The sequence below is a fragment of the Cygnus atratus genome, chromosome 7 (assembly GCF_013377495.2).
Source record: "Cygnus atratus isolate AKBS03 ecotype Queensland, Australia chromosome 7, CAtr_DNAZoo_HiC_assembly, whole genome shotgun sequence".
In the NCBI taxonomy this organism is placed as follows: Eukaryota; Metazoa; Chordata; class Aves; order Anseriformes; family Anatidae; genus Cygnus; species Cygnus atratus.
The window spans coordinates 18,328,181-18,341,370 of NC_066368.1; the positions used below are offsets into that span (position 1 = coordinate 18,328,181).

Genomic DNA, 13,190 nt, shown 5'->3' on the forward strand with positions numbered 1-13,190 from the left:
GTATTTTGTCATGGACTGATGAGCATTTAGAAGAAGACCAGGTGAAAGGTATGTGTTCTCGGGAACATGGCTGCAAATAACACGGTGCCGCTGGGTGGTGGAGAAAGGAGAGGAGTGATGTAAGAACGGGGTGTCAGAGTAGCCACAGTAATGGTTCTGCTCTACATGCAAAGCACAAAACTGTCACACTTTGGGCTGTGATAGGGTTAGTTTTCTTCATAGAGGCTTGTATGATGCTGTGTTTTGGATTTTTAATGAAAATAGTGGTGATAACACACCAGTGTTTTAATTGTAGCAGAGCAGTGCTCACACTACGACAAGGACTTTTCAGCCCCTGGTGCTGCCCTGCTGGAGAGGAGGCTGGGGGTGCACCCAGCTGGGAGGGGACAGAACCAGGACAGCGGGCCCAGACTGCCCAGAGGGATGTCCCATGCCATAGGACACCATGATCAGCAACAAAATTGTGGATGAAGAAGGAGTAAGGGGGGCATGTTTGGAGCGATGGTGTTTGTCTCCCCAATAACCCATTAGGCCTCAGGAGCCCTGCTCTCCTGGAAGGGGCTGAACGCTGGCCTGCTGGTAGGAAGCAGCGAATAGATGCCTGGTTTTGCTTTGCTTGTGTGTGCAGCTTTTGCTTTACCTAGGAACTGTCCTTATCTCAACCCAGGAATTCTCTCTCACACTTTTACCTCTCTGATTCCCTCCCCCATTCCGCCTGGGGCAAGTGAGCGAGTGGCTGGGTGGTGCTGAGCCGCCTGCCGGCGCTAAACCACAACAAGAGCATTCTGTGGGATGATGGAAAAGGCGATTTCTCAGTGAAAAACACTGTAACTCAGCAGCTTTGATGTCTCTGCATGACAAAAACTTTCAGCAGAGCATAAATTCATCACTCAGAAGGGCTCTGAGACATGATGAAACATGTCCCCAAGCTGGGATCAACAGTCCCCATGATGTTTCCAATGCTCCTTGTCCAGCCTGATTTTATTGGTTTTCTATGCCAGAAAATTCAACACCCTGACTCTTATGTGGTCTCTCAAGTAGCAAATAGGTGCACAGCTGTGATCTCTTTCCCAGGTGAATTTGAAGGATGCTCTGGCTGCTTTCAAACATACTGCTATTGCACTTCCAATCCTAAGTACCAGAAACTCATAAACTAGGCCTCAAGTCCTCACACATTTCCCTCACAAGCAGTAAGTCAGTTGATGGGCTTACTCTCTGGAATGCTTTGTCCCCAGGAAATTATATTGGGTGGAAGGGACGTCCCTTCCTGGAGGGAAGCTGTTTTCTTTGGGTCAAGCTTTATTTACATTTGTGGAGCCCTTGACCCCAAGGAAATGGGATGGGCTTCAGCAGTGGGCTCAAAAGATGAAACAGGCCTGTTGGTTGTGTTGGAAGGGAAAGGGATAGAAGTGGCATTGGTTGTGGTTAATTTGTTTGGCTAATGAACCATTTCACAGAGTAATATTGTGTGACCTGTGAACTGTCTTAGTGTGACAGCTGTACCTGCCCTGTTTAGCATCCCAGGCTCCACCCACATTGACACTTGATTCAAGTGGAGAATGAGGGTCTCACTCTGAAAAAAGGCCCCCTAAAATGCACTGTGTTTCTTTTTGTGGTGAAGCTAATGGCATTTCCTTGTGGAGGCACGGTGAGCCACAATGCTGTAACCTAATAGCCATGGAGGCTACCCTTCAGGTGAGTGCCTCTGTGCAATAACTATGTCACTGCAACGAGGTTTGTAGAGGCAGGTTTTCCCCAGGAAATGGAATAGGATGACATTTCTTCAGCACTGTTTTAAAGCAGTCCTTTCTTCTAATGGGAAAAGTGATCTAAATACCCATGGGATGAAGATAACATTTTTTTTCTAGAGATGCTTGGGTGCCCTTTGTTTGAGTGTTTACTCCCCAGAGAGGCTTCTCAGAGCTGTGATAAAGGTTCAAGCAGCTCAACCCTGTAGTAGTTAGCAGCTTCCATGCAAATTAGCAAGAGATGTGAAGTTCCTGCTGGGTTCAAAGTGGAATTGGAGTGCTGTTGTTGCCAAGATGAAGTGAATTCCTGCCTCCCACCCTGGAGAGTTCAGGTACACAGATCCTGAAAGTGTTGTTAGCAGAGATCAAGTCTGACAAGAATTCTTTGTCTCGGGGGCTACCTTGAACACAAGTTTCCTACCTTACAGGTGCATTCTTGAACCACGAGACTGGCTTTCTGCTTTCTGACAGATAACTGCTGTTTTCTGCTGTCTTCCCTCCTTGTGTGCCTTGTTCTTCCTTTTGAAAAAAAGTGTGCAGCTCTTTCAAATGAAGACATACCAACTTTTGTTTTCAGGAGTGAGTATTTTGTGTGAACTCATTTTTTATTTTCTGGTGATCATCTTATCAAATAATAAAATATAAATGCCACGGCTGCTAGAGTTAGTCTCAGTTTACACTAGCTTTTCAGGAACTTCCAGTCCAATAAACTGAGAAATTATGTGATCAATGGAAAACTTTTTGACATAATTGACCACATCCAGAGAAACTCAGTGCTTTCATTACTGTTAAAGTCTAAAGAAGACATCAGGCTGCAAGAAAGCCCTGGTTCCTGTTAGGAAAGTACAATGTATTGCAGAATCTAGGCTTTATCAACTAAAAAGTGATTACTGATCACAAGGTTGCCACAAAGTATGAAGTGCACCATCAAGATCCAAAAGGCACTGTAGTGACACATAGTGTGAAAATAGCATTAGCCAGGAGAAATCCTCTCTCTGACTCCAGCAGAAGCTATATGATGCAAAAGAATGCTTTCTCTGTACCCAGCAAAGGCACTGGGGAATGAGCCAGGTATGGCTACTGCTTGTGGGTTAAGGATATTTCTGCATCAGATCAATAATTTCGTTGTACATACACAAAGGTGCATCCAATCCCCAGATGAAATCCAGATGTGCCCATTCAGGAATCTTCTTGTGATAGATAAGCCTCTTAATATGAGACAGTAAAATGGCAGCGTCCTTGGGATCTGCAAGCAAGTCTCGACCCCCAGTCCATACTGCAGTGGGTACAGTCATTTCTTCTACATTGTAGAGAGGAGGAGTAGCCTGGAAAACATGAAGCAGGGCTGGAATGAATATCCAGTAAAGCACAGCAAACTTTAAACATGTATCTGGCTTTATTTTAGGTCACTGTTCAAAGCAGAGGTGCCTAAAACAAACTGGAGGGAAATGCCCTCGCTTGCCTTTTCTGTCTGTGTTCACAGGGGTGATGCAGCTGAGAGTACGGCCAAAGGAAAAGCACCTCCTGAACTGACAAAGAGTTACTGTTGGATCATTGCTCTCTCAGCTAGGAATTCATAGGGCAGAAGCCAAGAACAAAGACAGAGGATGTCAGGATGCCTCTGGATAAACCTCCGTCTTGGTCCTCACCTTGCATACTTGTTTTGGAGTACCAGTCAGCTCCAGAAGACATACGTGGTCTAGTTAGAAAAGACAACGTGTGACAAGTATGAAAAGGAGCATGAAGTGATTTCTGTAGGAGGAGAGAGGAAGTAGCTGAGGATTCCTCAGTCTGGAAAACAGAGGCCAGCACAGGGACAAGAGGCAGGCTTATACAATCATGAACAGTATGAAGAAAGAGCACAGGAAGTAATTACCCCATTATTTCTCAAAACACAAAACCTAGAAGGCATCCAGTGACTTTCCAGGGGGTAAGCCAATTCAAGACAAAACAAAGGAAGTTGCCTTTCATGCAAGCCATCATTAAAACATGTAACTGCTAATGATAGGCTGTTGTGGAGACCTAAAAGGGTAGGAGAGTCAAGGATGGGATTAGAGTCTTGGATGGAGGAGAGGATCCTCAGGGCCTGCTTAAGGTCAAAGTCCTTTTGTCTCTGGCTGCCAGAATCTAGGAGTAGCTATTAGACACATTAGTGCTCTCCAGTTCCACTTTTCATAGTATTGTTTCCCTGAGTATTTATATATTGGCAACTGTGTCAGTCACTCTAGTAGGCAAGATTCCTTTTTGGCCTGATCCACTAGATATACTCTTTTTCAAAATTAATTTTACATATTTCCTGCCCTTCTTTTCTGTTATTACTATTGACCGTTTCATTGACAAGGCTTGGTCTTCCTCTCTCTCTCTCTCTCTCTTTTTTTTTTTTTTAAATATTATTACCATCACAGCTTGCGTTTTTTCTCTGTTAACTTCCAAACTGGAAAGTCATAATATAGATGGTGGTGGCTAAATCCATCTAAATGTATTCAGAAAACGTGTCTCCTACTACATCATTGTTCTCTTCCTCTGCTTTTGTGTTGTTCAAGGGTGACAATATTGTTTCACCAAAAGGTACCTGCTGGTATTTCTCGATGTTCTTCTTTGAACTGCCCCAGTCATAAGCTTGGAACTTCCCCAAATGGGCTTCCTAATGGGATGAACCAGAGAAGGGTAATTACAAATCCATCATTCAAGAAGGTGATGGGATCTTTCCCTGCTAAGTGTCTGACTCCAACCCAAAACCTCAACTGAAGCTTTTCTCTTTTAAGAGGTTAGAAAGAGCCAGTGGTAAGTTAGTTAAAAGTCTCAAGCAGTGAAAAGGAGTCAAATGTTTTTGTCAGCATCAAAAGACTCACTGCTCCTGTAGAAAGACCTAGGGTCGCTTTCATGGACGATTTGTTCTAGTTTGTAAGCCTGCAAGTAGCAATTGCCTCCAGCTATTTTCCCTCCACGCTGCTGCTGTGTTCCCTTCTGACAGTCATGTTGCCATCACTCAGCTCTGTGAGTGGCTCCTTCTTATGTTTTCTTTTGCTTATCTTGTCTAAATACAGAAGTCACCATTTCTAGATCTTCCTTCCTGCTCCTTGGCTTTGCCTACAGCATGTGTTGTGAGAGACCCCATCAATGGGATCTTAATACTGAGGGCAAGGTGTCTGTTAACTCCTGTAACAGTAATAACAGCAATTACAGAAAAAGCTTAGGAGCATTTCTCCTGCATGTCTGTGCCTGCCAGCCTGTGGCTAGATGCTGAATTAAACCCGAGTCAATTTGCGGACCTCCTCCACTGTGCCTTTGTAACTCTTTTTCTTTACAGGTTAGGCCGTGGTTATGAAAGCAACTTAATCAAATCTAATATCTCATGTAAATTCGCAGCCAAAAGTATTGTTTGATTTTGAGTAAATGCCTGTGCAGCTGTAACTCAAACATGTCCACATGTTTGCTGTGTTGAAAAGTGCATGAGCCCTCCTGCAAGCTCACCCTGCTTGCAAATGTTTCCAGCTGTGCTGCCGAGCCTGCAGTGCTGCCAGGAAACCTGTCTTGCCTACAGCAGCTTGTGTGACAAGCCCAAAGAGAGAAAGGCAGCTTCCAGCAGCAGTGCTGCTGAGGAAGTCCTGTGACAGAGCACAGTGTTTTGTAAGTAAGTGTTACAGCGAGTCTACTGAATGAAGGATTTATTATTTATAGTTCTATTGTTGCCCACAAACTGAGCACTTTGCTTTTGCAAGAGGTGAAAATACAAGGGCCTTATTAGTCAAATTTTATATTCTACAAAGTGCCATACATCTTTGCTCATTTCTTGATCCCCCATTGGAAAAGTAATGGTCATTTCTTAAGGCAAGTTCTGCACCGGACTGTAGACATTTATATCGGGCTCTGGATACACAATAAAAAGAACGCTATATTTATCTGCATGCACAACTTCCAGCATACATGTATTTAAACAAATGCAGTGTCTCATTGTTGGCTTCAGGTGTACCTGTATCACACAGGCTATTTCTATCCTGCTGGCAAAAGAAAGGTAGATCAATGGGAAACAGTGTACTGAAACGAAATTTCAATTGTAAAGCACAGGTTGCTCTATATCCAAGCAATCTGCATTGGCTTCACAGCAACATTATCAGCTCCCTCCACTCCCTATGGTACAGCCAGAGGTGAGTACCTATTTTGTGTTCCAGAAGCTCACTAGTACCTGGCTCCAGTGGACTATATTTTGCACAGATGTTCCAGCAGGGGTTTGTGCGATATACACATTGATCCGGTTCTGAAAGAAAATAAACAGTGAGTGTTCTCTTCCTCCCTTTTACCTGTCTGTGCATCAAAAGAAGCCACAGCAGTGTCATGTATCCATAAAACCAAGAGAAATCAAAGTGGCATGATCAGAGACTCCCCTGAGAGTTCATCCAGGTGTATCAGGTTTGGAGCAACAGTAAAAGAACAGCCCCCAGCCAGATCATTTTCCAGGAAAAGTGAGTATCTGAATGAATCTAACAGACAGGGAGGGTAGAATGGAAAGTCAGCAGCCTAGATCCCAAGCCTGTGATTTATTCGGGAGTCTGCAGCAGGTCCTATGTGAAGCAGCACCGCTGTCAGACAGAAGAGCAAAAGGAACTGTAACTGTCTGAAGAACGTGTGTGTATTTGAAACAAACACACCCTGGTCCTGCAGGGGTTTCTTAACAAGTTGCTGTGTGGTCCTTCGTCAGAGAACACTGTAAGGCATATTTTTGAAAACACTGGAGCAAAACTTTGAAGTTCAGGTGGCCTGGCCTGCAGCTGGACATAGCATGGAGTGACAGCATGCTGAGGACCTCTGATGAGACCAGCAGTCACAGTATGAACCAGGAGACAGAGCCCTAGGTGAGGTCTGGCAGAGAGCAAACTGCAGGGTTGCGGTGGAGCAGCTCTGCTTTGAAGGGATAATGCCAAGAGCTCTTCTGAGGAGCAAGGCAGTGATGCCCTGCCAGTGATGGGGCAACCAGCAGATATTGCTGGCTGGTACTGGGGGCTGTTCCCTGCAGTGTGATGTGGACTGACAGAACCTGAGGATTCATACTATAGGATTGAAGGTAGGTTTTGGGAGCAGCAGCTTAAATTCTTGACAGAGCTGGTAAGAGCGGTACATACCATGTCGATGTTTTTCATGTTATAGCCACCAAGGCTGAAGAAGATATTTCTACAAAGCCTAGCAAAAGGAAGGTGGCTGCAGACAGGGACTATCAGCCTTCTTAGACATTCAGCCTGGGGAAGGAATTCTCTTTTGCCAAGCAAACCCTGTGAAAGACAAAAGTAGCATTCATTTAAGAATGTACATTGTACAACATTGCTTTTAAAATGTGTTTTTTGCCCTGTTGCTCTTCCCCAGCACATGCTGTTGTTCTCACTTACCTTTTCTTCATTTGTCAGACGACGTTCCCACAAATGAGAAACAACCTAGGTGTTTTCTATTGCATCAGCTTGCTCAGGCATTGCCCAATTTGTGTTACATCATTTTAACGAGTGTATGTGTTACATGTTAACTCCGATTCATATTTTAGCTATAAGCTTGCAGATACATACATGTATAAGTAACTTTGCATATATGATCAACCACATTGATTTAACACTGCTTTTCCTAGCACTGTGACCAAGTGAGTACATTCATTTCTGATTTTAGTGTTTGCTGGACTGGAGACCAGGAAAATTTTTTTTATTGCTGTAATTAACGGCAACTGACGGGATGAGTAAATGTATATTTTCAGGGCAGGTCCAACGTTGTTCTGGGACCCAGCTTTCTGTCCCTTCCAGAATAAGGACAGATACTGTCTGTGCACGTTGCACTCACTCTCATACCTTTAAGAAGCTATAGTTTAGAGGAAATTCAAATCTGGCTTATGAGCCATCAAAAAAACATTTGGAAGGAACTTTTGGGAGTCTCATCCAACCACCTCCTCCCAGCAGAACAAGACCAAACTGGCTGTGGCTTTGTCTAGAAGAATTTTGGAAACCTCAAAGATCTGCATCTTTGTGCCTCTCTGGGTGACCTGCCCCTGTGTTGCACTACTTCTATGGTTGCTGTATGCCATATCAATTGTGTTACAGTAAGAATCACCCAGATTAATGATGAATGAATTTTGATGAAACTGAGCAAATGCAGGGTGGTGGAACCAGAACTGGTTTCAGCATGCAACAATCCAACACCACACACCATCTCCCCTGCCCTGCAGGGCAGTTACAACCGATGTAACATAGAGGCTTGTATGATGCTGTGTTTTGCATTTTTAATGAAAACAGTGGTGATAGCACACCAATGTCTTAGTTGTAGCAGAGCAGTGTTCACACAGAGCCAAGGACTTTTCAGCCCCTGGTGCTGCCCTGCTGGAGAGGAGGCTGGGGGTGCACCATGAGCTGGGAGGGGACAGAACCAGGACAGCCAGGCCAGACTACCCAGAGGGATTTCCCTTATCACATGGTGTCCTGCTAAACAAGGAAACTGGGGAGGTTGCTTGGGGGAGCTGCTGCTTGGGGTCTGGCTGGGCGTTGGTCAGCAGGTGGAGAGAAATACATTGTGCATCACTTGCTTTGTATATTCCTTTATCATCATAATAATTATTATTTTCCCTTCCTTTTATGTCCTATTAAATCATTGTTATCTTGACCTGTGAGTTTTACTTTTTTTTTTTTTTTTTTCCCTGATTCTTTGCCCCATCCCACTGTGTGGGGGGAGTGAGCAAAGGTCTGCGTGGTGCTTAGCTGCCAGATGGGATAAATCACACCTATAGAAAAGGTTTACCTATTGTCCCACAGGAACTACAGTCAGAAGTTAAACCTACCTACCTGCAAATGCATATGCTTCATAAAGCCCTATAATTTCTGTATATACACCTTAAGAGCTGGCTGAACAATTGCTTGGTTCAACACTTGAAGCCACGATAATACATACCCTGAGCATTTTTTCAGGAAGGTAGAGGAGCTTTACTGCTGCGCTTCTGGCATACTTAATAGTAGTGACAGGTGCCAATGCAAAATAAAGTTTGATTTTCTGAGCCAGTTCTGGCATTGTTGAAAAAGCAATGAAAGCTGAGAAAATAAAAATAAAGTGATAAGAAAATCACTTTGTACATTAGACTGTTTTCAGTATTTATGTGAGCTGATCTGCAATTTCATACCAACAAAGAAACATTGTTAGTTGCTCAGAGACTGGTTCAGCCTAGCTTGGTGCAAAATCCCTCTTCTCCTTGTGTTATCAGCTTTTAGTCTTATTTCTCACTTCAGAGATATTAATTTCTATATTTTGCCTTCCCAGCTTTCTTCTAAACCCATTTAAATGCACACTTCGATGTACATACACGCATTTCATATACTACTGGGGAGTTGCAGATGTTTTTCTTCAATCAATCCCCCTTTTTTATTTCCTTTTGTGCCACAAACTACCCAACTTCTCTTTCTGTGCTGTCATCTTCCTATTTTGTTTATTTTTGTTAGCTGACCAGCTGCTGTTGGGCACACCCTTGCGTCTTGAAAAAAAACACAAAACAATTCGCAGGGCCCAGAATAATTTCTGGTATAACTCGAAGTGGATGGAAGTGGATGGACTTAACAGCTGCAGTGTGTTTGACACCTCAGGTTTAATCATCTTCATAATAAATTAAGCCTGCCTACATGCTGCAAAGAGCTTATCATGTGTGGTTTGTTTTTGTTTGTTTGTTTGTTTGTTTGTTTTTTTCATACCAGCAAGATATGAGCTGTTGAAAAGCCCTGGTACATTCAGCATCTCAGTGTCTCAAATCAGGTTTTATTCATGTGTTTTCCTGAAGCATCAGTCCACTCTGTGTAACTTACCGATGGTGGTGCCTTGTGAATAGCCAATATAGTACAACTTTTCCTGTCCAGTTTTCTTCACAATAAAATTTATTGCTGCTGGAAGATCAAACTTTGCCATCTCATCAAAACTACAGGCAGGAGATTAAAAGAGAGGTGTGCATAAATTAAAATCCCGTTTAGATTTACATTTTTATTACAGACTTGTTAGCAAACGAACAGCATGAACTGTTGTGTGAATCATTCAGCTGTTAGAATCTGTGCATTTTGGGCACTGGATATAGGAGATGCTATTCAAGCTTTTCTGGGCTATTTTCTCCCTTGACATCAGTAGGAGGACTCTGACTACAAGAAGCATCAGGTTGAGCTGTAAAGGTCTACACACAAGGAACAGGTGCTGATATATTAGCAGAGATCTTTCCATAGAATCACACATTTTACACAATTTGCCATTAAAAGGTATTTTAAAATGTTCATTCAAATAAAAGCATGAAAAAAAATCTTCAATCTCAATCATTTGATCTGCCTGAAAGCCCAGAACTCATCTTGATCAGTGGAGTAATTTTGATGTTCTCTGGACCAGCGATTCCCTCTGCTATTTCCCATCCAAACATCAAAGCCAGCATCAGCTAGCATGAAGGCCAAGCTGTTGTTGGGTAGGTTTGAGATCCAGTTACTGGCATCTCCCAATAGCCCGTGTTGGAGAAATACAGCAGGTTTCATAACTGAAAACAAAATCAGAAACAAAACAACCTTTATAAAATTTCTTGATTTTCTGGTAGTTCAGGGACATTACAATCCCATATTCAGTACTGGGATTTGGGCCTACACTGACTTAAAGGGAGACATCTGATCATAGGAACAAAGCATGCATTTCTGTAAAGAGAGAACTTGTAAAGTTTTGTAAAGATCTGTAGGAAGATAAGCCCAGTATCAGCAAACCCTGGCTTGGCAGCCTCTGGTCATTGTTTGTATAGCTCAGCCTCATTAACTTAAGATTCTCAACAGTGATATAAGAAAAGAAGGTGTGGGATCCTTTCCAGTGGTTTCCTGTATCCAAAATATGAATCAGACTGAAATTAAACAGGTGTAAGCAAAAGTAAAGTCAGAGGCTGGAACTGCTCTTGTAAAACAGCCTGACTGGGAGGTTGCAGCCTTTACACTACTTTAATTTCTGTTCTTTTTCTTTCTTTCTTTGCTTTCTTTTTTTTTTTTTTTTTTTTTTTTAAACTTTTGCTCATCAACTCATATTATGGAGATATTATTATACTTAATTCATATTGTAGCAGTGTTTTATTGTAAACAAGGGTACTTGACATAAATCCTGTTTATCTTGCAAGCTGTTCAGGGCAGCCAGAATTCTCTACTTAAATTTCACTTGTGTATACAAGCTCTGGTAAACATTTTACAACTGGAAGGTACCTCTTTTCAGGACGTACCCTGTCTAGGCTGTTTTTGTCTCATATCAAAGAACTGTACCTGGATTTCTCTGATTCTGTATACCATACGGGATTCTGTTAATGGTAATGATATAGCCATCTTCAGTCATCACTTTGTACTCCTCACTGGGGTACCCTTTGTATGTAATGATCTCATTCTACAAAATAAAGAACAAATGCATTTGATTGCAGAAGTCCATATCATACATTACCTGCATAAGATATTCGTAAGGAAGAAATATTAGAGAGCAGCTACATCTGGGGATTTAGTCTATGTTTTTAAGCATCTGAATAAAGCAATATCAGATTGGAATATAACCCAGAAACTACCACAAATTTCCTTTGTTCTTTGTCTGATCTCCAGGATCTATTAACTAACTATTCAGTTAAAATCTTTTTCTAAAAACTGTGTTATATGTGTGCCATACAATCACAACCATTACAGTGATGTGAGAACTACTTTAATCTGACAGCAGGAGCTTACACTTCCCATAGCTGAGATGAGGAGCTGCCTGGGTGCAAGCTCCTGATCTGCTGCAATATGAAGTGAAACCAGCTCACCTAAATGACCCTCAGAGAAATTCTGTGAGCTTTACAACTGCCCTTTCATGGATGGCACATGTGCAATGAGTACCACTGTAAAAAATGACTACATTACGGAAAAGACAGGGTCAGCCCCTTGCATAGTCACACTGGATATCACTAGCACAGCTGATTGTCAGCTCTGAAATAATCATTATTTATTTATTATTCTATTTATTTATTTATTTTACAAAAAAGTATTGTTTTTTGTAACTTTATTCAGAGAATTATTCAATGTAATTTTTTCACATGGGACAGAAAAAAAAAAAAAGATTTTAGCAAGTGACTAAATATCCAAACAAGCTTGCTTCATGAGAGATGTTCTTCTGAAAAGCTGGCCATTTCCAATCTATGCTGGTAGTTCAAAGGAGGAAACATAAGTCACTGTTATTTGGAGCTGATGAAAAAGTGGCATTCCAGATACTCATTCTTCCAGATACAGGGATAGTGCCAAACTAGTAAGTGACACTAAAAAGAAAATTAGCTCTGCAGATGTACTAAGGAAAGGGGTTGGTCTTGATTTCTGTCAAATATAAGAACTGCTGTTACACATACAGACAGAAGGGCATAGAAAACAGTAGTCTGAGAATGGGTTAAATGAAGGCAGCTTATCTACCTTGTTATTTCTAATACCTAGAAATCCCTCTGCTATGAGTCATGCATTCCTTCCGTCCCCAGGTAAATCCACTGAGAAACTTACAATATTCATCAGTGCTTCCGGATCCACAGCTCTCCTCATTCTTTTGAATTCTTCTGAGCAAGTAATTCCTTGAAACAAATACATCATAGCAAAAACCAGCCATATCTTCTCTCTGGATAAAACAGCATATTAATCTGTCAGGATTCATGATCTGCACTTGACATCTAGGCAGGTTCTGTGCTTTTCTGGTGAGAGCAGTGCTGCCTAAAGCTGAATGGAGCTGGTGCTCTCTACCTGTTAATTAAACTGAACAAAACTGACTTTAAACATGTCTGAGGGAATTTGGCAGCAGTCTGGTTTCTCTGCTAAGGACAGAACTAGGATATTGCTCTCCATCAGGGTGAAAAGCATCGGTGAATCCAAGGAAAAGAGCAAAGCTTTTGGAGAAATGGACTTCACTTGTTCTTATGAGAAGCAAATCACTTGCATTACAATGCCACATATTTGTTCTGTAGGTTAATTAGAAAAATTCTGGCTAACTCTGGGGAATGCCAAAGTTATCTGCAACTCATAACTAAATCATTGTTAAAGAGAAGTTTTCAAAGTGGAAGAAACCAAGTTGTTGGATAGTTAACTGAAAAAGAAAACCAACAAAGACAATTGAAAGTTAAATTATTTAACATTTAATTAAGGATTTAGGAGTCTGAATAAAGTACTTATTTTAGATGCCTAGTATAATTTATACAAAACTCCTCAAGGTCAAAATGTGTCCACTCTGTGGGATGAGGATGGAGAAAGGAAAAGAAAGCTTTGCTGAATGTAGTGATACATAAAGACTATGTGTAATGACGTACAGTTTTGTTCAGGAAATGACAAATAAAAAAACCTGAGAGTAAACTAGACTGCTTGGATGCATGCCTAGCAGCTCCACAATCTATGGATGCCTACATACTCTCAGTTTAAAGATGCAGGGTGTTTGAATTCTCTG

At 41.8% G+C, this 13,190-nt stretch overlaps 3 protein-coding genes across 3 annotated transcripts in view; all 3 read right to left on the minus strand.

The window, feature by feature from the left end:
- Positions 1-13,190, minus strand: part of LOC118246182 (interferon-induced protein with tetratricopeptide repeats 5-like) — a 348,670-nt gene that overhangs the window by 205,429 nt on the left and 130,051 nt on the right. The window lies entirely within an intron of this gene.
- The window catches only part of FAS (Fas cell surface death receptor), a 250,540-nt gene that overhangs the window by 107,293 nt on the left and 130,057 nt on the right, over positions 1-13,190 (minus strand). The gene's annotated exons all lie outside the window — the stretch shown is intronic.
- On the minus strand, positions 2,840-12,301 carry LOC118243879 (lipase member M-like). Its single transcript, XM_035538411.1, has 9 exons — positions 12,263-12,301; positions 11,021-11,138; positions 10,068-10,266; positions 9,563-9,672; positions 8,664-8,800; positions 6,869-7,015; positions 5,935-6,006; positions 4,321-4,392; positions 2,840-3,073 (listed from the first exon to the last, which is right to left on the minus strand). The coding sequence occupies exons 1-9, from the start codon at positions 12,299-12,301 to the stop codon at positions 2,840-2,842; spliced, it is 1,128 nt and encodes a 375-aa protein (XP_035394304.1).

What these genes read in the sequence shown, in the direction of transcription:
- LOC118243879 (XM_035538411.1), bottom strand. Translation starts at nt 12,301, where the DNA reads ATGAGGAGAGCTGTGGATCCGGAAGCACTGATGAATATT. An exon ending in CGGAAGCACTGATGAATATT is followed by an intron (nt 11,139 to 12,262) that starts GTAAGTTTCTCA and finishes TTTATTTTGTAG; the next exon opens with AATGAGATCATTACATACAA. An exon ending in ATATAGTCCACTGGAGCCAG is followed by an intron (nt 4,393 to 5,934) that starts GTACTAGTGAGC and finishes TCATCCCATTAG; the next exon opens with GAAGCCCATTTGGGGAAGTT.